Genomic DNA, 25,000 nt, shown 5'->3' with positions numbered 1-25,000 from the left:
ACCTTTTTTTCCCTACAGAACACTTCAGGGTATCTATACGGCCGGTCGACGTCAAGCTTGGGCGCCATATTGCATTTAAGAGGGTGCCAACCTCCATAACCAGGTAGGGTCCATTTTAGAATTGAGCCAGGAGAGCAGATATAAACCATCTTGATTTGCCTAATTATTTAAGTAATGTACAATTTTTTACACATGCATCAGTCTAATATGTAAATCGGTTTCACCTAATTGGTGTTTATATTTTTGAAAGCAGTAGTTAAATTGTTTAGTACATCTTAATGGTACTTATAATGGGTCATTTCAACTTGTAGATAGTGTGACAAACTATTAGTAAGCAAACAAGGCACTATCTTTTAATTCCTTTGCACATTGCATTTTGACCCTTCTTCCGAGCTGACCTATGTTAAGCGGGGGCACCAATATGAGTCCAAGAGGGTGCCGAGCTCCGTTGTCAAGTAGGGTCCAGATTAGGAACAGAATAGGGACTATCCTATATTGTCCACATTATTAGTATCTTACGTTTGTGGTGGCCGTTTCTTTTGTTTGGGGTTTTTTTTGGTGGATTATTCAATTTTAATCAATAATAAAAGGTATTTTAAATAGTGTAAATAAAAGGTGTTTTAATAGTAAAAATCCTGTGAATGTATCAGTAACACGCAGCAGAGTATTATCAAGAATGTCTTGGTACATTTGTCCATTCATTCTTCTTTCAATGACATGTCTGCCAGTGCCTTAGGCTAAAAAACAGCCCCACACCATGATGTTCCCATCTCCAAACTTCACTGTTCTATAGTGTTTTGGGAGTGATTTGCATTTTTGTCTTCAAACATTGTGCGTTTTATGGCATTAATCAAGTTCAATTCTGGTCTCGTCTAACCAGAAGATATTCTTCCAGCATTTCACAAGCTTTTCTAAATGTTGTTGAGCAAACTTTAAATGGGGAGAGGGGTCCGAAAGCAAAATATTTTAATCCTAACTTCCGATCTGTTTAGTTTCTAAGCTATTTTGTAATAATTTTTCTTTAAAAATTCCTAGCAATCCCAAACTACACTAACAGCTACTGTTTTTTTTTTCTATTTCCTATTTGATGACTATTCCTTTGAGTACCCCAGTGTGGGGATTGAGATACTACACTAGGAAGACACTGAGGGACACAACGACAGCACAGCCACTGAAACGTGTCTCTGATGACGCTTCGTTTCCGGTAGGGGCAGAGGCTAAGGAGGTGATTGCAGCCTCTGCCCCCTGATGATGCTTTGAATATGCCCGAATGTGTAGTGCCCCTGAAGCCATCAGGGAGCTACAAAATACTGCATCCCCACCAGGATGCAGGGCCTACCCCCAGGGACCCAGAAGACGAGTGCCGGTAACAACAAAAACATTCCCAGTAATCCCTGTTTTTCCCCAAATTCCCCATAGACTGGTACCAGACTAGGGTTGGGCCTAATGGACGGCCACTTGGAGGTGGAGCCAGTCCAGTCCATTAGACGACTAGGTGGGAGGGGCAGACAGAGGACAGTCAGACAGTGAGTCTGCAGGAGTTGGTGACAGAGAGAGGAAGTGAGTGGACGCACTGACAGGAGTGTGACAGTGACCTGAGGGCCCAGGCGGTTGGTTGCCGGTGGAGTACTCACAGAAACGCAGCACCGACGGGGTACAGAATCCTAGGTCAAACGCTCAAGCAGACCTGATAAAATCTGCACAGTGAAAGGACCATCAAGGACCTCACTGACCTTTAAATTCAGGACTCAGTAGCAATGGGAGAATCGGGGAAAAGGACCAAAGATTCCGACCCCACAGGGTTCACGCTACCGTCATACGGACTACCGTTAAGACAGTACAGTTGGGGACCCCCAGCAGCTTCAAGCCACGGGGACCCACCAACCAAAGAGAGGTGCAGGGGAAAGAAGCCACCAGGTCACTAAACCGGCACTGAGACTAAGGGGACCTGCGGTCAGCACCAGCCTTCCTCGGGTGTCCAGTTTCCATCTGACTGAGTAAAGGAACCAGTTACACTGCAACCCCTTGTGTGGCCTACCTTCTTTCAACACCCATCTGCATCACCTATCCTCTGGGGCCTGGCCCTGCTTGCGGAGGGCCTAACATCCAGGCTGCAACCAACACCAGCCCCAGTAGTGAAAACTGCAGCAGCGGCTACATCTACATAGCCGGAACCCTAAAGTGGCGTCACGTGATAAACTTTCATTTAAGTTCCCATGTAAATATCCCCCTTTTAAAAAGCACCCAGGGCACGGAACTGGGCGACGGCCACCAAGTGACACTTCCCCAGTTGTACACCGCTCGGGACAGAGTACCCCATAACCCTGGGCGACACACATGCACTGGGGTACTCAAACGAATCACTGTCAGACAAGAAATAAAAGTAAAAAAAAAAGCAACCCACAGTAGCTGTTAGATAGTATAGTTAGGGAACATTGGGGATTTTTTAAAGGAACCTTATTACAAAATAGCTTGATTAAGGGGCTAAATAGGAAGTTCAGAGAAAAATGCTTTGCCTTCGGACCACCGCTTTTAACACGCTTAACCCCTTCCCGACCTTTGACGCACCGTATGCGATCTGCGATCTGCGCCCCTGCGATTGCGTCCCATCTGCGCCCCTGCGACTGCGTCCCCCTGCGCCCCGGTGATTACGCCCCTGTGATTATGCATCCCTGCGACTGCGCCCCTGTGATTATGCGTCCCCCTGCGCCCCGGTAATTACACCCCTGCGATTGCGTCCCTGTGACTGTATCCCCCTGTGATTGCGTCCCCCAGTGATTACAGCTCCTGCATCTCCTCAGCCCTCTCCTGCAGTAAAAAGTTTCACCAAACACTTGCACATACACACGCACACTAAAATAAAGTTTAGGGTTTGGGGTTTTTTTTGCACACGCGCACACAAATATCCTGCTCGTCCCTCCGTAGCTGATAGAGAGGGAGAGGGTCCCACTTTTCTCTATTTCTCCCACTCTTCCTCCTCCAGTGACACAGACTTGACGTCGCAGGACAAGAAATCGTTCGGAGGCCGGGAAGAGAAGAAGCCGGAGGCCGGGAGGAGAAGAAGCCGGAGGTCATGGAGGAAGACCCACAGTAAAGTGTGAGTAACCCCCAACCTAGCGCTAGTGCACTAAACCACACACACCAAACTGAAGTACATTACACCACACTAACCTGAAATACACTACATCAGGTTGGTATGCAGTATGGTATAGTGTACATCAGGTAGTGTGTGTGTGTGTGTGTGTGTGGTGTATACTACACCACACATCAACCTGACACACACCAACCTGAGGTACACTACCCTATACCACACTGCACACCAACCTTACTTAGTGTATGTTAGGTTGGTGTGTGGTGCATGTCAGGATGGTGTGTGTGGTGTATACTACACCACACATACCAACCTGACGTACACTAAACCACACACACACATCAACCTGACCTACACTACACCACATACCAACTTGACATACACTACGTCAGGTTGGTATGTGGTGTAGTGTACGTCAGGTTGGTATGTGTGGTGTAGTATACACCACACACACCATCCTGACATGCACCACACACCAACCTAACATACACTAAGTCAGGTTGGTGTGTGGTGTGGGGTGTAGTGTATGTTAGTTTGGTGTGGGGTGTAGTGTACGTCAGGTTGATGTGTGTGTGGTAAACACCACACACACCAACCTGATGTATACTACACTTCACACACACTCTCACCAACCTGACGTATAATACACTACACACACACACATACACTAAGTCAGGTTGGTGTGTGGTGTGGGGTGTAGTGTATGTTAGTTTGGTGTGGGGTGTAGTGTACGTCAGGTTGATGTGTGTGTGGTAAACACCACACACACCAACCTGATGTATACTACACCTCACACACACTCTCACCAACCTGACGTACAATACACTACACACACACACACACACACACACCAACCTGACATACACTACATATTTTCCATACGCCACATGGTGTCCATAAATAATTGGAGCTAATTTTCCATTCAAATTGTATTGCAGACACCATGTCGCGTATGGAGAGCCCCTGTGTGCCTACACATTGGTGCTCCCCCGAAAGTGACCCCCATTTTGGAAACTAGACCTCCCAAGGAACTTATCTAGATGCATAGTGAGTACTATGAACCTCGAGGTGCTTCACAAATTAATCCGTAAAAATGAAAAAGTACTTTTTTTTTCACAAATTTTCTTTTAGCCTCAATTTTTTTCATTTTCACATGGGCAACAGGATAAAATGGATCCTAAAATTTGTTGGGCAATTTCTCCTGAGTACATAGATACCTCATATGTGGTCATAAACCACTGTTTGGGTGCACAGCAGGGCTCGGAAGGGAAGGAGCGCCATCTGACTTTTTGAATGGAAAATTAGCTCCAAAAGTCAAATAGCGCTCCTTGCCTTCCGAGCCTTGCCGTGCGCCCAAACACTTGATTTCCACCACATATGAGGTATCTGTGTACTCAGGAGAAATTGCACAATAAATTTTATGGTGTAATTTTTCCTGATACCCTTGTGAAAAAAAGCTACCTGGTTGAAGTAACAATTTTGTGGTTAAAAAAATATAAATAGTTTCACGGCTCAACGTTATAAACTTCTGTGAAGCCCCCAGGGGTTCAAGGGACTCACTAAACCTCTAAAAAAAAAAAAAAATTCCATGATGGGTCTAGTTTCCAAAATGGGGTCACTTGTGCAGGAGTTCCATTGTTTATGTACCTCAGGGGGTCTCCAAATGCAACATGGCGTCCCCTTGCGGTTTCAGACAATTTTGCGTTTGAAAAGTTAAATGGCGCTTCTTGCCTTCCGAGCCCTGCCGTGCACCCAAACATTTGATTTCCACCACATATGAGGTATCTGCGCACTCAGGAGAAATTGCACAATAAATTTTATGGTGTAATTTTTCCTGATACCCTTGTGAAATGCTACATTTTATGGCTAAAGTAACATTTTTGTGTAAAAAGAAGTAAATTTTCATTTTTTTCCTTCCACATTGCTTTGATTCTTGTGAAGCACCTAAAGGGGTAATAAACTTCTTGGATGTGGTTTTGAGTAACCTGAGCGGTACAGTTTTTAGAATGGGGTCACTTTTGGATATTTTCTGTCACCTAGGCCTCTCAAAGTCGCTTCAAATGTGATGTGGTCCCTAAAAAAAAAGTTTTTTGTAAATTTTGTTGGAAAAATGAGAAATTGCTGATGAACTTTGAACCCTTCTAACTTCCTAACAAAAAAAAAATGTTGTTTTGAAAATTGCGCTGGTGTAAAGTAGACACGTGGGAAATTGTATTTAGTAACTATTTTGTGTGACATATTTCTCAGATTTACGGGCATAAAATTTCAAATTTTGAAAATTGCGCAATTTTTTAAATTTTCTCCAAATTTCCGAAATTTTCAAAAATGAACGTAAAAAATAGCCTAAATCTACCACTTTCATGAAGTACAATATGTCCCAAAAAACAATGTCAGAATCGCCAGGATCCGTTGAAGCGTTCCAGAGTTATAACCTCATAAAGGGACACTGGTCAGAATTGTGCAAAATGGCGAGATCAGTAAGGTCAAAATAGGCTGGGGGCTGAAGGGGTTAAACACCTTTTCATAGGCAGTCATGTAAACCAGCTGATATTTTTCACCACGTGGCAGGATTGCTTCGTCATGACTTTCCATGGCTTTATGCACCTCTCTATTTATTTGTTCAATACTAATTTCACCAGCTGTATTTCCATTAATAGAAGAGAGCCCTGAGAATGTTTTTTGGTTTTAGTTGAATTTTTATTGGTAAAATTTTGGATCACTTTTAAAGCTCAGAACAAATGTATCCTACGCTGATCACTTACATCCGGCTTTCCATCTAGATTTGCAAAATATGGGATTGACAAAGAACCCCTGAAAGAGCCATTCATTCATTCATTGTAGCGGAGTAGATGGAGTCACTTTATACTTGGGCTATGTGGCGTTCTTTTTGAGTTTTTCCTTGCTTCTTTTAAATAAATAAAAGCAAGGAAACAGCATACCGTCTAAGTCTGTGATAATTGTGACTTGCTGTACACACTGCTTTTTTCTTGCAGATTTTGTTGCTGAAAAAAGAAGCAGCATGTCCATTGTTTCCGCGTTTCTATAATCCCCTGCAGCGCTTTATCACTACAAGGGAGTTATAGCGCAGCACTTCGCCTTACACAGCATGCATACAACATGGTGTGTGAGGCTCTCTGTAAGCTCAGTAACCCAGGGTCGTCATGGGGATGACCCAGGGTTACTATCAGCCGGTGACCCGGTGGAGATTGCAGGGTACAGCGCCTGCAATCGTCATAAGAAAAAAAAAAGCAGGAAAAAAGTGCACAAGCAGAAAAAAAGTGTTTTTTTCTGCTGCATTTTCCTGCCAAAACATGCTTTTTTTATGTGCTTCTTTTCTACAAATAAAAAAGCAAAGTGGGCACATAGCGTCTTAGTCTGCTCTCTGTTACAGTGGTGTCTATCTACTAGAGGTGCATAAAATTGTGATCGACTACTGTTTTGTCAATGTCTAAGGCAAGACACCGCCGGGAAAGCGGGCAGATGACGTCTAAAGGGACTTTAACAGTCGCATTTTGAATGCTCTTTCAGGAGTTTTGTCTGAATTACTCTTTTTGCAGGTTTAGACAGAAATCCCTACATAAGTGCTTAGTGTAGGGCAAGAGATAAAACTTGCCCTACACAAAAATATTTTGGGATCGAGAATGAATATATGTGGGGTTAATTTCCCTTTATGTTGTTTACCATGTTGTATAAAAGATAAGATAGCTTTATTATTTGGGTTAGTACTATTACAATGATATCAGATATACATAGGAATTTTACGTTTTCCTACTTTTATTTAAAAAAAAAAAATTGTATCTATTTTTCTATTTCTATATTTGGAAAGCTATAATGTTTCTATTTTTGGCAGCTAACTCTTTGATGGCTAGTTTTTTGCAGGATAAGTTAAAGGGGGTATCCAGCTTATTTTGTTTTGTTTTTGTTATTTCCCTATTGGGCTACATTGGGGCAGGTAAGTAGATAGTGACTACTTACCTGCCCTGCTGTCAGCCCCACTCCCCCGGCTCAGTGGTCATGTGACCGCTCCTGCCGCGATGTTGCTGCTTCCGGTCATTTCATGTCAACAGGAGCAGGACCATGTTGACATGCAAATCAGTGAACAGCATGTTGTCGCCCTGCTGCTTAGTAGGCAGGTATAGTGCGTTGAGTACCCGCCCCCTCCCACACACTCCATAGTCTCCCTTCCCCGCCTCCTTTGCCCAGCTACGTGTACCCTGAATTCCAGCCGATTCAGTGTCCAGTTCAATAAAACAAGGAACAAGAAAGTTGCCTACTCCCCCTCCTCTGTGTGCGCTGTCTCAGCAGTATGGAGCCGTCTCCCTAGAGTGCGCTGTCTCTTCAGTATGGAACTGACTCCCCCCTCCCCCGTGCTCGCTGTATCTCAATATGAAAAGCCGGCTTTTCAGAGCGATCAGCTTTTTCTCTATCAGCTGATTGCTATGAAAAGCCGGCCGCCGGAAGATCAGCTGATCGCCCGGCGGCCGGCTTTTCAGAGCTATCAGCTAATCGTTCTCTCTCTCTATCAGCTGATCACTCTGGTAAGCTGGCGGCCGGCTTTTGATCTCCTGCATCTCGGACCTACGCTCGGTTGGAGGAGGAAAGAGAAGAGAGAGCACGGGGAGGGAGGGAGCACGGGGAGGGAGGGAGCACGGGGAGGGAGGGAGCACGGGGAGGGAGGGAGCATGGGGAGGGGGGGAGGGAGGGAGGGAGCACGGGGAGGGAGGGAGAGAGCACGGGGAGGGAGGGAGAGAGCACGGGGAGGGAGGGAGGGAGCACGGGGAGGGAGGGAGAGAGCACGGGGAGGGAGGGAGAGAGCACAGGGAGGGAAGGAGAGAGAGAGCACGGGGAGGGAGGGAGAGAGCACAGGGAGGGAAGGAGAGAGAGAGCACGGGGAGGGAGAGAGAGAGCACGGGGAGGGAGAGAGAGAGCACGGGGAGGGAGAGAGAGAGCACGGGGAGGGAGAGAGAGAGCACGGGGAGGGAGAGAGAGAGCACGGGGAGGGAGAGAGAGAGCACGGGGAGGGAGAGAGAGAGCACGGGGAGGGAGAGAGAGAGCACGGGGAGGGAGAGAGAGAGCACGGGGAGGGAGAGAGAGAGCACGGGGAGGGAGAGAGAGAGCACGGGGAGGGAGAGAGAGAGCACGGGGAGGGAGAGAGAGAGCACGGGGAGGGAGAGAGAGAGCACGGGGAGGGAGAGAGAGAGCACGGGGAGGGAGAGAGAGAGCACGGGGAGGGAGAGAGAGAGCACGGGGAGGGAGAGAGCACGGGGAGGGAGAGAGCACGGGGAGGGAGAGAGCACGGGGAGGGAGAGAGCACGGGGAGGGAGAGAGCACGGGGAGGGAGAGAGCACGGGGAGGGAGAGAGCACGGGGAGGGAGAGAGCACGGGGAGGGAGAGAGCACGGGGAGGGAGAGAGCACGGGGAGGGAGAGAGCACGGGGAGGGAGAGAGCACGGGGAGGGAGAGAGCACGGGGGGGGAGAGAGCACGGGGGGGGGGAGAGCACGGGGGGGGGAGAGAGCACGGGGGGGGGGAGAGAGCACGAGGGGGGAGAGAGCACAGGGGGAGAGAGCACAGGGGGAGAGAGCACAGGGGGAGAGAGCACAGGGGGAGAGAGCACAGGGGGAGAGAGCACAGGGGGAGAGAGCACAGGGGGAGAGAGCACAGGGGGAGAGAGCACAGGGGGAGAGCTGAACGGGAATGTGGGAGACCGCACAGGGGGGAAGAAAGAGCACGGGATTGTGGGAGACAGAGCACTGGGGAAGAGAGCACGGGAATGTGGAAGAGCACAGGGGAAGAGAGCGCAAGAGGAGGGAAAAGAGCATGGGAGGGGGGAAGAGAGCGCACGAGAGAAGGGAAGAGAGAGCATGCACTGCTCTCCCAGCCAATGGGGAACGTTCTGTTTTTTATTGACTGAGACAGTCAGTATGGATTGTCGTGGGTCGCCCTTATTGGATTATGCCGGACCAGATTTGATTGTTCTAATAAATTGGTGAAAGAGGGAATGTGGTGGGGAGTGTTTTTTTTTCAAATAATTTTTTTTTTTTTATTATTATTATTATTATTACTGACTGGGTTAGTAATGTCGGGTATCTGATAGACGCCATGACATCACTAATGCCAGGGCTTGATTCCAGGTGACATTACACAGCTGGTATCAACCCCATATATTACCCCGTTTGCCACCGCACCAGGGAAACGGGATGAGCCAGGGCGAAGCACCAGGATTGGCGCATCTAATGGATGCGTCACTTCGGGGCGGCTGCGGCCTGCTATTTTTAGGCTGAGGAGTGTCCAATAATGGGTGGACCTCCCTAGTCTGAGAATATCAGACCACAGCTGTCCACTTTACCTTGGCTGGTGGACCCATTTGGGGAGACCCCACGTTTTTGTTTTTTTTAAATAGCAGCGTGGGGTGCTCTCTGTTATGGATTACCAGCCAAGGTGAAGTTGACAGCTGTGGTCTGCAGGCTGCCACTGTCTGCTTTACCTGAGCTGGCTACAAAAGATAGGGGGCACCCCACGTCGTTTTTTTTAATTATTTGTTTATTTTTTGGCTAAATACAAGGCTAAACACCCTTTAGTGCCACATGAAAGGCAATAAAGGGTGCAAGATTACAAAATGTAGGGGAGTGGGACATTATATATGTCTTTCTCATCTATTATCTATCTATCCCTCGATCTATCCCTTTATTCATTCATTCATCTATCCATCCATATCTCTATTTATCCCTCTAGATATCTCTCCATCTCTATCCCTCTATATCTATCTAGCTGCTTCTGGGTTTTTTTTCAGTACGCAATGAAATGGAAATGAAAGCAACCTCACGGACCATGCTAGTAGTGACATAGGCATGCTGCGATATTTGACAGCATGACCAAAATATCATGTAGCCCAAGGAGAAAATAGTGGTCAAGGTTTTTCATAAAAATCTGCAGTAACTATATTTTATTGCAGATTATTATTATTATTTATTATTATTATTATTATTGCACTATTTATTGCATAGCGCTTCACAGTGCAGATACGTGAATCCTCACATCACATGCAGCAGACACTGAGTTGTCAACAGTCAGAATGAATGGTCATGTGACCACTCGTATGCAATATGCATATTCCACATTCTGAGCCCAATGTGTCAATTCGTATAGTGACACAGAGGGATGAGCCTGGACAAGCTACAGTGCTGGCCAAAAATATTGGCACCCCTGCAATTCTGTCAGAGAATGCTCAGTTTCTTCCTGAAAATGATTGCTATCACAAAATCTTTGGTATCTTCATTTAATTTGTCTTGAAGAAAAAAAAAATTGTCATAAAGCCAAATTGGATATAAATCCACACGAAACATAAAAAAGGGGGTGGACAAAAGTATTGGCACTGTGAAAAATCATGTGATGCTTCTCCAATTTGTGTAATTAACAGCACCTGTAACTTACCTGTGGCACCTAACAGGTGTTGGCAATAACTAAATCACACTTGCAGCCAGTTGACATGAATTAAAGTTGACTCAACCTCTGTCCTGTGTCCTTGTGTGTACCACATTGAGCATGGAGAAAATAAAGAAGACCAAAGAACTGTCTGAGGACTTGAGAATCCAAATTGTGAGGAAGCATGAGCAATCTCAAGGCTACAAGTCCATTTCCAAAGACCTGAAAGTTCGTGTCTACGGTGCGCAGTGTCATCAAGAAGTTTAAAACCCATGGCACTGTGGCTAACCTCCCTAGATGTGAAAGGAAAAGAAAAATTGACGAGAGATTTCAATTCAAGTTTGTGCGGATGGTGGATAAAGAACCTCAACTAACATCCAAACAAGTTCAAGCTGCCCTGCAGTCCAAGGGTACAAAAGTGTCAACCCGTACTATCCGTCGGCGTCTGAATGAAAAGGGACTGCATGGTAGAATACCCAGGAAGACCCCACTTCTTACCCCGAGACAAAAAAAAGCCAGGCTAGAGTTTGCCAAAACTTACCTGAGAAAGCCTAAAACGTTTTGGAAGAATGTTCTCTGGTCAGATGAGACAAAAGTAGAGCTTTTTGGGAAAAGCCATCAACATAGAGTTTACAGGAAAAAAAAAGAGGCATTAAAAGAAAAGAACACGGTTCCTACAGTCAAACATGGCGGAGGTTTGCTGATGTTTTGGGGTTGCTTTGCTGCCTCTGGCACTGGACTGCTTGACCATGTGCATGGCATTATGAAGTCTGAAGACTACCAACAAATTTTGCAGCATAATGTAGGGCCCAGTGTGACAAAGCTGGGTCTCCCTCAGAGGTCATGGGTCTTCCAGCAGGACAATGACCCCAAACACACTTCAAAAAGCACTAGAAAATGGTTTGAGAGAAAGCACTGGAGACTACTAAAGTGGCCAGCAATGAGTCCAGACCTGAATCCCATAGAACACCTGTGCAGAGATCTCAAAGTGGCAGTTTGGAGAAGGCACCCTTCAAATCTCAGGGACCTGGGGCAGTTTGCCAAAGAAGAATGGTCTAAAATTCCAGCAGAGCATTGTAAGAAACTCATTGATGGTTACGGGAAGCGGTTGCTTGCAGTTATTTTGGCTAAAGGTTGTGCAACCAAGTAAAAGGGCGGCTTTGCACACTACGACATCGCAGGTGCGATGTCGGTGGGGTCAAATTGAAAGTGACGCACATCCGGCGTCACTTGCGATGTCGTAGTGTGTAAAACCTTTTTGATACGATGAACGAGCGCAAAAGCGTCGTTATCGTATCATCGGTGTATTCTCCGACATTTCAATAATGCCGGTGCAGAGACAGGTACGATGTTGTTCCTCGTTCCTGCGGCAGCACACATCGCTGCATGTAAAGCCGCAGGAGCGAGGAACATCTCCTACCTGCCTCCCGGCTGCAATGAGAAGGAAGGAGGTGGGCGGGATGTTTACATCCTGCTCATCTCCGCCCATCCGCTTCTATTGGCCGGCTGCCGTGTGAGATCGCTGTGACGCCGAACGTCCCTCCCACTCCCACATGTTCGCCGCCCACATCGAGGTCATATGGAAGGGTAAGTACGTGTGACAGCAATTAATAGTTTCTGCGACACGGTCAACAAATTGAACGTGTTGCACATGCGATGGGGATTTGTCACATCGCATACGATATCATATGCAGAACTGAAAGGTGTAAAGCAGGCTTTAGACACAAAGACAAGGAAAAGGTAAATGGGGAAGCGGACGAACACAATGGAATTCTGGGGCATCGTCGTCTTCCTCATTCAGTACTCCATCTTTTTTGGAGCAAAGGAGACCCCTGTATGAGAAATTGTCCCATACAGCAAGCAAAGAGCTAACAAGAGATAGCAGGATCATTAATTGACCCTTAATCAACTAACGACAGCAGAGATCGAGGTCTTGAATAAAGGTTTATCCTTTGTTCCGACCAATAGGTATGACAGTTTTGAATGGACCAAAGACATTTATTTATTTTGCAGAAAACTCAAATGAAAACGTTTTTTTAGACTACACAATAGGAAGGAATGTGAAGCATTTGGAATCTCGGAGGAAGATCTCCCTGGTATGAGAGTCCTTAATGACCAGTTAGAAGAAAACATGAGAGTAAGTGGAGAGGGACCCTTTACCGATTTGAGGCCTAGGAGTACACGGATGCCACCTGTGACTGACACTTCAAGTGTCGATATATTTTTGGAATTAGTCACAAAAGACCTAGAAAAGCTGAATCCTAATAATAAGCGACATAATAACTTGACTTTGGATGAACGGAGGATTCTAGATGGTCTTTTGCAGAATAAGAATCTTATTTTGAAACCATCTGATAAAGGTGGCAACCTAGTTATTCCTAGCCATGCCTTATATAAAATATGTGTACTGACTTACTGAGCGACCAGATGATGTATGTCATTCTTCCTAATGATCAAACCAGTACTTTCAAAAAAGATCTAGACTATATGTTGAGGATAGCCCTGGAAAAGAAACTCATATCAAAGAACGAGAAAGATTTTATGAATACCCTGCATCCAGTTGTCCCAGTGTTTTATTGTCTACCTAAGGTGCACAAAGGGTTCGACCCCCTAAAGGGGCATCCAATAGTGTCCGGGGTAGACTCCCTGTGGCCTGAGCTCTATGGAGTAGGACGTGTGGTGCTTGACCTCCTGAGCTGAAGTATTAAGCGACGGGTTTCTGGCAATTATTTACATGCCAGAACCCACCTAAGCATATTGGCCGCCTGCCGTGTGACGTCGCTATGACGCCGCACGACCCGCCCCCCTTAGGAAGGAGGCGGGTCGCCGGCCAGAGCGACGGTCGCAGGGCAGGTGAGTGCATGTGAAGCTGGTGTAGCGATAATTTTCGCTACGCCAGCTATCACAAGATATCGTACCTGAGACAGGGGCGGTGACTATCGTACTCGACATCGCAGCATCGGCTTGCAATGTCGTAATGTGCAAAATCCCGCCTTAGGCTAAGGGTGCCAATACTTTTGAGTGAAATGATCAATGATTTGATTTTTGTTTCATTCTCTTCTGTGTTTTTTCATTGCAAGCAAAGTAAATGAAGACAATAACACCAAAGAATTTGTGATTGCAATCATTTTCAAGAAGAAACTGAGTATTATCTGACAGAATTGCAGGGGTGCCAATACTTTTGGCCAGCACTGTATGTGCAAATATATTATAATATATATATATATATCTATATATATAATTGCCTTATTCTGTCTGTCTGTCTGTCTGTCTGTCATGCTCCGAAATTGTGTCCTTACGGTGACACAAAGCTGATTGGCCGCTGGGCTCGCCATGGCCCCGCCCCCCCACACGGATTGGCCTCTCTCCCCGGCTCTCTGCAGGCCCCGCCCCCCTCACGCAATGCACGCTCGCTCTGGCCCAACTGACACGGAGCCGCGACTCCCAGGTGAGTACACACACACACATCAGATCACACTCACTCTCACACACACCTCCCACATCACAACATGCTGGGATATCACTTGCTTCTACACCGGCTCCGTCAGGATCCCGGCAGCGCCACACATAACCTTGCGATGCTGGCATCTTGACGGAGGCCGTGAAAGCTGGTAACCATTATACACATCGGGTAACTAAGGTCCCTTAGTTACCCGATGTGTATCATAGTTACCAGTGTACACCGGCTCACACTCACACACACATCACACACACATCAAGGTCCTGCAGCGGCGGAAAATACAGACACATAACAGCACACACACATAACAGCACACACATACACACACAAATCAGATCACACTCACACACACCTCACACATCACATCGCATCCACATACTCACAACATCCTGGGATATCGCTTGCTTCTCGGCGGCGGTACTGTGCTGTTAGCTTCCAGGACCTGCGGGAGGATCACATGGCCAGAAGCATGTGATACCTCTGGATGTTGTGAGTATAAGCGCGTATGTGCGATATCGTCAGTGTCTGTGTGTGTGAGTGGATGCGATCGGGTGTGTGTGAGTGGATGCGATCGGGTGTGTGTGAGTGGATGCGATCGGGTGTGTGTGAGTGGATGCGATCGGGTGTGTGTGAGTGGATGCGATCGGGTGTGTGTGAGTGGATGCGATCGGGTGTGTGAGTGTCGGCAGAGGAGCACGGCGTGCTGGAGGAGGCTGGGAGCAGAGAGGCTGATCATGGGGAAGGCTGGGAGGAGAGAGGCTGATGCTGGGGGAGGCTGGGAGGGGGAGGCTGGGACGAGGGAGGCTGATGCTGGTGGAGGCTGATGCTTGGGGAGGCTGATGCTGGGGGAGGCTGGAAGGAGAGAGGCTAATGCTGGTGGAGGCTAATGCTTGGGGAGGCTGATGCTGGGGGAGACTGGGAGGGGAAGGCTGATGCTGAGGGAGGCTGGGAGGAAGGAGGCTGGGAGGAGAGAGGATGATCCTGGGGAAGGCTGGGAACGGGAGGCTGATGCTGAGGGACGCTGGAAGGAGAGAGGCTGATGCTGGGGGAGGCTGGAAGGAGAGAGGCTGATGCTGGGGGAGGCTGATGCTTGGGGAGGCTGATGCTGGGGGAGACTGGGAGCGGAAGGCTGATGCTGAGGGAGGCTGGGAGGGGGAGGCTGGGAGGAAGGAGGCTGGGAGGAGAGAGGCTGATCCTGGGGAAGGCTGGGAAGGGGAGGCTGATGCTGGGGGAGGCTGGAAGGAGAGAGGCTGATGCATGGGGAGGCTGATGCTGGGGGAGACTGGGAGCGGAAGGCTGATGCTGAGGGAGGCTGGGAGGGGGAGGCTGGGAGGAAGGAGGCTGGGAGGAGAGAGGCTGATCCTGGGGAAGGCTGGGAAGGGGAGGCTGATGCTGAGGGAAGCTGGAAGGAGAGAGGCTGATGATGGGGGAGGCTGGGAGGAGAGAGGCTGATGCTGGGGAAGGCTGATGCTGAGGGAGGCTGGGAGGGGAAAGCTGATGCTGGGGAAAGTGGGAGGACGGAGGCTGGGAGGAGAGAGGCTGATCTTGGGGAAGGCTGGGAGAGGGAGGCTGATGCTGGAGGAGGCTGGAAGGAGAGAGGCTGATGCTGGGGGAGGCTGGAAGGAGAGAGGCTGATGCTGGTGGAGGCTGATGCTTGGGGAGGCTGGGAGAGGGAGGCTGATGCTGAGGGAGGCTGGGAGGAGGGAGGCTGGGAGAGGTAGGCTGAGAGAAGAGAGGCTGATGCACACACACACACACACGCGCGCACTGCACAACACACCACACACACACACACACACACACACACACACTGGGAACCACAAACAACTGCCCTACACAGACACCCACACATACAGACAACGCTGCACACACACAACACCCAACACACAAACACCGCGGCACACACAAATATACGCACATACCGCACAACACACACATTGCACAAAACATACCTCCCCCAAAACACACCACACACACACAAACCGCGCAACACACACACACAACGCTACAGACACACTGCGCTCCACAAACAACGCAACACACGCAACACACATACAACACCGCTCTCACCCCCCGCCACACCCAGACAACACCCAGAACATGTACAGCGCCTACACAAACACTTGGTAACTACACACAACAACATCTCTATATATATATATATATATATATATATATATATATATATAACAATAATCATACATGAACTACACAATACGTAAATTCTAGAATACCCGATGCGTAGAATCGGGCCACCTTCTAGTATATATATATATATATATATATATATATATATATATATATATATATATATATATATATATACACATACACACACACACACACACACACACACACACATATATACATATATATACACATATATACACACACACACACACACACACACACACAACTACCGTGTTTCCGCGATAGTAAGACACCCCCGATAGTAAGACGTAGTGGGGATTTTAGGGGGGTCGGCTAATGTAAGACGTACCCCGAAAGTAAGACATAGTACTGTACGTTGGAAAATTTTAAGCCATAGTACCGGTACCTTTTGCTGCATTAACAGCGGGATGTAGCCCGTTAGAGCGGGATGCGGACGGTTAGAGCGGGATGCGGATGGATCTGGAGCGGAACGAGCGGAGGGATGTGGAGGCCATGGGAGACGCAGTAATGTTGTCCGTGGTCCATCAGGACCATGGACAATATACAAAAACACGCAGCCTCAGTGCCCTCATGTGCAGCTTCTGGTGGCCCCTCTGATTGGCCCAGCGGCTCCTGCATGAGGAAGAAGGCGGCACACCTCTACCCAGCACCGCAGAGGAATTGATCCGATCGCCATTATGGTACCAAGTAAGCAATTCACAAAATGCACCATGTAAAGTTTCCTTAACTTGCAGTACACTTACGGCGCAATCGCGGCAAGTCCCCATACGGTACATTGCATGGAGACTTGCTGCGATTTCTGTTGGATACTGTATGGGGCTGTAACCCTATGGGAGACTGTGTGGGATACTGTATGGGGCTGCAACCCTATGGAAGGCTGTGTGGGATACTGTATGGGGCTGTAACCCTATGAGACTGTAATACGGAACCATAAGCAATGCTTATACCGTACGCTATATTTTTGCCCCTAGACATGAGCGCTTCCGGTTCCAGTGGTAAAAGGAAGAGCTACACCGTGGAGTATAAAAAACAGATTGTCGAAGAATCTTGGGGCAAAAAATGTAGTGGAGTTCTGCAAGGGGAAAATGTTGGATCACCGACTGGTCCAAAAATGGCATGCAGAATACACTAACCTGAGTGAAAAAGTGGAGAGCGGAATGGCTAAAAAGCGCAAGATTGGATGTGGTCGGCAACCAATGTATACAGAGCTGGAAAGCCTGGTCTCTGAGTGTGTTGCAGACAAAAGAGCAAAGACATTGGTGGTGACCAGGGCTCAGATTCAGGAATATGCCCTTGCAGTGGCACCACAGTTTGACATTTCCCCTGAACAATTCAAGGCATCACAGCACTGGGTGGATAACTTTCTTGAACGCAATGACCTGTCTTTGAGAAGATCCACAACCCTCTTTAGGCTGGAAGATGCTGAGATTGTTAAACGTGCATTTGCCTACAAGAAGTTTGTGGATGACATTGACTTCTCTAAATATAGTCTTTGCAACATGATCGCCATGGATGAAACTGCAGTGTTCATGGGCCAAGCAGCTCAAACCACCATTGATCAACGAGGCGCCTCCTCAGTGTACGTTCCCTCCACCGCTTATGAAAGTGCACGTGTCACTTGCATTTTGGCGATTCGTCTGGATGGCACTAAAGTAACACCGCTACTCATTGCAAAGGGCAAGGAGGACAAGACTGAGCGGGTTTCTGGCATTTATGTGCTGGAAACTGAAAAAGCCTGGGCCACACAAGCTGTTATAAGGAAGTGGCTTGATTTAATGCTGCCGCTTGTTATGCGAAGGAATAAAAGAGGGATGCTGATCTGGGATGCAGCCAGCACACACCGCACCAAAAACATCAAAAACTTCCTTCATGAGCAGAGAATCGACCAAATCATGATTCCTGCAGGGATGACGGCTTATCTCCAGACTCTGGATATCGCCATTAACAAGCCATTCAAGGACTATCTGCGTGCGGAAATCAATGACTACATTGAAAACCGAATGGAGAGAAATGTACGTGGGAACTTTGTGAAGCCCAGACTGCAACAGATTGTGAACTGGGTGAAGAATTCATGGTATAAGATCACTGACACCTACGTTGCAAATGCACTGCGAGCTGGCTACCTGGACAAGACCTGCTCATTTCAGGACAGTGCCGTTGCTACCCATGAGAGATATGGGCCAATGATTCAGCAGGAAATAGAGTCCCGAGAGTCCCAAGAAAATCCACAGGAACCTCAGAGAGTGGATGATTATGATGATGTTCCTGAAGATGATGACATGGTTGTCATGGAATAAATCTGTTTTATCTTCCAGTATAACATATTCAGACTGTTCGTTCTTTCCGTTTTTCATTGTTTTACATGTTATACATGGAAATACTGTCATGATACGGTTGTAACAAGACATTCTTGGCACTTGCTTTTATAAAACTGTTTTGTGGTGAATACCATACTGTTCAGGTTGTTAATAAATGTTAATTTTATAGTTAAAACAAAAATCGACTTTTTTTCCAATATAAGACATACCCCGAAAGTAAGACATAGTGGGACTTTTGGGGATAAAAAGAATGTATGACACTGTCTTACTTTCGGGGAAACACGGTATATGACACAAAACACGCACGCACACACATGTACCATACATACATGGTGTATATATCTACTATAGACTCGCATTAGATGCTATATATAGTCTTCCTTACACAGTATTCATTTATCTATAAGGGGTGAGGAGCATGTAACATCTCTCTTTGTTCACCATTGTAGATGTGAGGTGATTGCTGTGTCACAGATGAGAGAAGCCGAATCTCTGCTCTGTTATTTCCAATGCTGAGAGGTCAGGTTCTGGGCAGACTGCTGACAGCCAATGATTGTGCAGAGGGCGGGCAGGGGGCGGTGCTGGACACTGAGGCCAGGCAGGGGGTGAGGCTGGACAGTGAGGTCGGGCGGTGCCAGCTCTGACTGTGAGGTTCGGCATAGGAAGTTATGTTTGCTTGAGATGAATGTAAACAAAGAGCTGCAGAGAATAAAGGGATAATTCTAGAGGAACAAAAGTCAGAATACAAAAAAATAATGTAGGAGTGATTTATATGACAACGATTAGCTTCCATTTTTTTTGTAGTTATGTCGGAGAACTCCTTTAAAAAGTGTTGCTATGTCACACATTAGCAACCCACAATCGTGTCAATTATGATGGTCCCTCACTCTCAACCTACTAATCGCAATCATTACATTTAGGCCGGTGTCACACTTTCGACTGCCTCGTGTGTATCTCGCGCGAGTTTCGCGGTGTATCACCCAGCTCAGACTCACACTCTGCTCACAGGAGCGGGTCGGTTGCATGGATCTCTATGCAACCGACCCGCTCCTGTGAGGACAGTGTGAGTCCGTGACGGGTGATGCACCGCGAAACTCGTGCGAGATACACACGAGGCAATCTCAAGTGTGACACCGGCCTAATAGGTTTAAACAGCTAGGGAAAGTGCTGGACTGGCTTTTTCTGTTGCCCCAGGAGCTTGGCTGACTGTTAAGCAAAGAACCTGACAGTGATCATGTGGGTACAGTTCCGACTGCCTGTTCACCTTAGGATAACGGAAAGGGTGAATTTCAAGTGTGCTGTTGAATTACAGGATACCTTAAGTGAGGAGTAACATTTAAAGTGGATTTATTCATGGATGAATGAATAAATAAATCCACTTAATTTTACTCCTGACTTATGGTATCCATTCATTAGCACACATGAAATTCACCCTTTCCTTTATTCTTTTGAAATAACCCTGTGGATATTACAGCAGTAGATTCCACACTTCACAAATGGTTGTGCCTCACACAACCACATCAGGTGAACAAATCCATTTTTTGTATTTTCATATGCTCCATGATAACACCCTATTGCGTTTTTGTATTTTACCTTCTGCCTGATCCCCATGATGTAACTGTAGGAACATCTTCCACATTAGGATGTACATTCATGTGAAATGTCAGGAAGGTTTCTCTGAGTATAGACAGCGTTAGGAGATAACTCTGTGCAGTCAAGAAGCGCAATAGGGTCTTACCTGGTAGGTAATCAATTGACAGAAATTAGGCGCACTCACCTATTGCGGTTGTGACAGTCACAACCCCTGTAACAAATACATGCAGAGATGGTAACAGGCACAGCCCCAAAGTCAGATGTAAAAACAAAGGAAGAAATCAGGTATACGCCACGCTATCACCACGGAATTTGATGCTAATTTAACTTTTTTATTTTTCGTACAGGTCGACGCGTTTCAGAGACATTAGTCTCCTTTATCAGGACATCACAGGAACAGTATGACATCAGCCGAAAACAACCTTCTATATATACACAAGTGCAGTGCCATGTCCGAGAACCGCCCGCTAAAAATTTAAATCATGGCGGGATCATCAACTGTTACATTACCGGCCACGTAAACATACAAATAGTACAAACATGAACACATAATAAAACACAGAACTTCAAAAATGTAAAAAAAAAACAAACAAAAAAAAAACCCCCAAAAAAACAGTACATATAAGTACAAAAAAAGTTGAAATTACCGTATTTTTCGAACCATAAGACGCACTTTTTTCCCCCAAATGTTGGGGGAAAGTGGGGGGTGCGTCTTATGGTCTGAATGTGGCTGCGGGGAATGTGGGTGCTGCGGTGTAGCGGGTCATCGGGGGCACGAGCAGGCTGTAGCAGCCTGCCGTGACCAAGTGGACCCGCTCATTTAATATGCACGCCCATCATCCCTCAGCGCTGAAGCCGGCGCTGACAGGTGGGCGGGATGATGGGCGGGGGATAAACAGCCAGCTCACATGATCACCCCTGGCAACTACGGCCTGGAGTGATCATGTGTGGCTGTATTCACTGCCCCCCGTGCATCATCATCAGCGCGGGGAGCAGTGAATCAGTGTACAGTACTCACCGTTCCCCTGCAGCATCGCTCGTCCTCCCGTCTGTGTCGGCGGCAGCGCCGCTGATTGGAGCCGTCCCCATTACCCTGCTGGATCGCGATCATCTCCTGTGTCTGTGCCAGTGTCCCGGCGGCTGCGTGCGCGCGCCGCTAGTCTCCACTCAGCCGCCGGGACAAACACAAGAGATGATCGCGATCCAGCAGGGTAATGGGGACGGCTCCAATCAGCGGCACTGCCGCCGACACAGACGGGAGGACGAGCGATGCTGCAGGGAGTGAGGTAAAGTGAGGTGAGTATGAACGTTTATTTTTTTTATGTGCCACAGGATGCGGCCATACACCAGGATGGGGGCATATTATGAGCCGGATGGGGGCATATTATGAGCCGGATGGGGGCATATTATGAGCAGGATGGGGGCATATTATGAGCAGGATGGGGGCATATTATGAGCAGGATGGGGGCATATTATGAGCAGGATGGGGGCATATTATGAGCAGGATGGGGGCATATTATGAGCCGGATGGGGGCATATTATGAGCCGGATGGGGGCATATTATGAGCCGGATGGGGGCATATTATGAGCCGGATGGGGGCATATTATGAGCCGGATGGGGGCATATTATGAGCCGGATGGGGGCATATTATGAGCCGGATGGGGGCATATTATGAGCCGGATGGGGGCATATTATGAGCAGGATGGGGGCATATTATGAGCCGGATGGGGGCATATTATGAGCCGGATGGGGGCATATTATGAGCCGGATGGGGGCATATTATGAGCCGGATGGGGGCATATTATGAGCCGGATGGGGGCATATTATGAGCCGAATGGGGGCATATTATGAGCAGGATGGGGGCATATTATGAGCAGGATGGGGGCATATTATGAGCAGGATGGGGGCATATTATGAGCAGGATGGGGGCATATTATGAGCCAGATGGGGGCATATTATGAGCCAGATGGGGGCATGTACTATTTGTATGTTTAAATGGCCAGTAATTTAACAGTTGATCATCCCACCATGATTTGAATTTGTGGCAGGCAGTCCTCTGACGTGGCAATGCACTTGTATATATAGCCGTCTTCGGCTGATGTCATACTGTTCCTTTGATGTATTGGTGAAGGAGACCGTCTGAAACACGTCGACCTGTACGAAAAACAAAGGAATTAAATTAACATAGGATTCTGTGGGGATAGCGCGGGGAATACCAAATTTCTTCTTTTATTTGTTTCTAAAGACAGCGATATGCAGACTGACTGGGGGTCCCTCAACCAAGCCTAAGCAACCTCTTGGTCAATATTTTTTTATTTTTTTTTCGCAGCATAATTTTCATGGGTTTCACATGTATTTTTGGATATTATTTCAGCCAACAGACAACGGTTTGTGGAAAAAAAAAATGTTATGGTAAAACATAAAATTAAGGGGTTGTCCAACAACTTTGTATTTTTGGTGGAAATCCACTACATCTGCAGTCTTACATGGAATTTTAACGTTAGAAAGAAAAAAAATACATACCTCCACTGACATTGTCACCTTCTACTTCTGAAGGAAGAACTTCTGTATGTCGGAGCCGGCAACGGCTAACATCTTGTATACCAAAACTCAAAACAGGGTGGGTAAGTAAAAATTCAGAAATAGAGGTGAAAGCGGCACTTCCATTCTCCTGATTTTGGTATAGTTCTATGACGTACAATACCTGCAAAAACGTAACCCAAAAACTCACAATGGAAATGTAAAATATGAGCCTGCTATCTTAACATTATAGTTCAATTTCTCTGGCACTTTTCTGCACCAAAGCCAAGAGTAGACCTATCTGTTGGGAAGTAAGTAATGATATACCGTATTTTTCGCTTTATAAAACGCACTTTTGTTTCCCCAAATTTTGGGGGGAAGTAGGGGGTGCGTCTTATAAGCCGAATATACGGGGGGGGGGGGTATATATATATGTACACTGCGGGGTCCAGGTGAGGTGGGGGCAGCAGCTATGGAGCGCAGGGGAACGCTGCGGGCTGCAGCCTTTGATCTCCTGCACCGGCTCATATAATATGCACAGCCGCTGTCCATCTCCAATGGTGCTGAAATCGCATGCAGTGATGGGCTGGGGCAGCGGTGCATATTATATGTCTCTGCGCGCCCCTGTGATCGCACATGCCCCCCAATGTGTTAGATATGGCCCCCGTGCTGCTGCTCATTCTAAAATAAAAAAGCTTTACTTACCCCCTCCAGCGTTTCTCCCCGTGTCCCTGCTTCCACTGTGATCAGGCACGCAGAGATGAAGTCACTCTGCTGTGCCGATCACATGATCGCACTGAGAACCAGGAAGTAAGGAAGAGAAGCATGGAGGGAGACAGGAGGGAGCTCAGCGCTGCAGGAGGTAAGGAAAAAGTGTTTTATTTTACTATGGGCAGCAGCCTGGGGGCGATATCTAACACAGGGGGACTTGTGCGATCTATATAGGGGCCATGGGCAGCACCATGGGGGCGTTATCTAACACAGGGGAACGTGTGCAATCCATAGGGGACCATAGGCAGCACAGGGGAATGTATGCAATCCATAGGGGGCCATAGGCAGCACAGGGGAACGTGTGCAATCCATAGGGGACCATAGGAAGCACAGGGGAATGTATGCAATCCATAGGGGGCCATAGGCAGCACAGGGGAACGTGTGCAATCCATAGGGGACCATAGGCAGCACAGGGGAATGTATGCAATCCATAGGGGACCATAGGCAGCACAGGGGAACGTGTACCATCACAAGGGGGCTATATTCAATATAAGGGGGCCATATCCAGATTAAGGGGGCTAATTTTAGGATGGGGGGCTATGAGGGACATATACCCTATATGATTTGTTAGAGGGACACTGGCATTATAAGATGGACCCCATTTAACATTAAAAAAAAAAATTCTCTTTTCCTTCACCAAATTTGGGGGTGCGTCTTATAATCAGGTGCGTCATATAATGCGAAAAATACGGTATTTATATGGTTTGCGTAAAAGAGTTTTGCGAAGAACAAAGTTCATTTAAAATAAACAGATCTTTGATTAATAATAAGTTACGCAATTAGATGTGTTTAAAAAATAAATAAACAAAATGTTCCTGTGCTGAGATAATCTTATACATTTGTTCCTGCTATGTACTGTGTAATGGCTGTCTGACCGGGTGGCTGGAAGCGAGGCCAACCTCCCCCCTCCCCACCCCAAGCCTGGCGTCATGGCTAAGGGAGAGGGTTATTAAATAGAGATCATTTATTCTGGACTTTATCTCTTCCCCGGGAGTGTCTACTTTTCCTATTATCCTTCCTCCATTCTTCTACTCCTATTCTCCAAACACCAAAAGGGTCTCCTAAATCTAGTAAAGGTGGAGTGGATTCACAGATAACCGTACCAGCGGGTACCTGTTCTCTTTTTAATTTAAAATCAGGTTCCAGAGAGGAATCTGCTCCCCATACAAGTCTATGGGGACCAGAATCCGGATACTAAAGTGATAGATAAATCCATCCATCTTCATCTGGCAGCTCAACATGCCTCTGACATTATAGCCTCCAATTCCCCTGATGAATCGATACTGAGAAAACGCATCGGGAGAACGACTTTGAGTGTTACTGGTTATTACCTGGGGTAATGTGTAGTGTGTAAAAATTCCCCCCCCCCCCTCCCCGCCTCCACAAAAGGAAGGTAATACCAGTCTAACAGGTATGTGGTGGGATAGTTGGTAAGCACAGATCCCACCACTACCGATGACTATAATTATTTATCTATCACTTTAGCACTTTGTCTTGTCCAACCACTTCCCTCCGAAATCCCTTATTATGCAAATGTCTGCAATGAATGAATTTTTGATATAGTCATTTGTTTACATTCCATATGCACATAGGCACCTTGAAAGAGTGATACTCTTTGGGCATTAGTGCAATTATGAAGGAGGGATTACTT

General features: G+C 47.1%; 1 protein-coding gene across 2 annotated transcripts in view; it reads right to left on the bottom strand.

The window, feature by feature from the left end:
• The window catches only part of EDC4 (enhancer of mRNA decapping 4), a 948,906-nt gene that overhangs the window by 510,223 nt on the left and 413,683 nt on the right, over window positions 1-25,000 (bottom strand). For both annotated transcript variants that reach the window (XM_075325634.1, XM_075325635.1), the window contains one exon: window positions 22,582-22,762. In XM_075325634.1, the coding sequence (XP_075181749.1) occupies window positions 22,582-22,762 (181 nt within the window). The remainder of the gene's footprint in view (window positions 1-22,581; window positions 22,763-25,000) is intronic.

Source organism: Anomaloglossus baeobatrachus, chromosome 10, assembly GCF_048569485.1.
Source record: "Anomaloglossus baeobatrachus isolate aAnoBae1 chromosome 10, aAnoBae1.hap1, whole genome shotgun sequence".
Taxonomy (NCBI): Eukaryota; Metazoa; Chordata; class Amphibia; order Anura; family Aromobatidae; genus Anomaloglossus; species Anomaloglossus baeobatrachus.
This window is presented reverse-complemented; position numbering and strand designations above follow the sequence as displayed.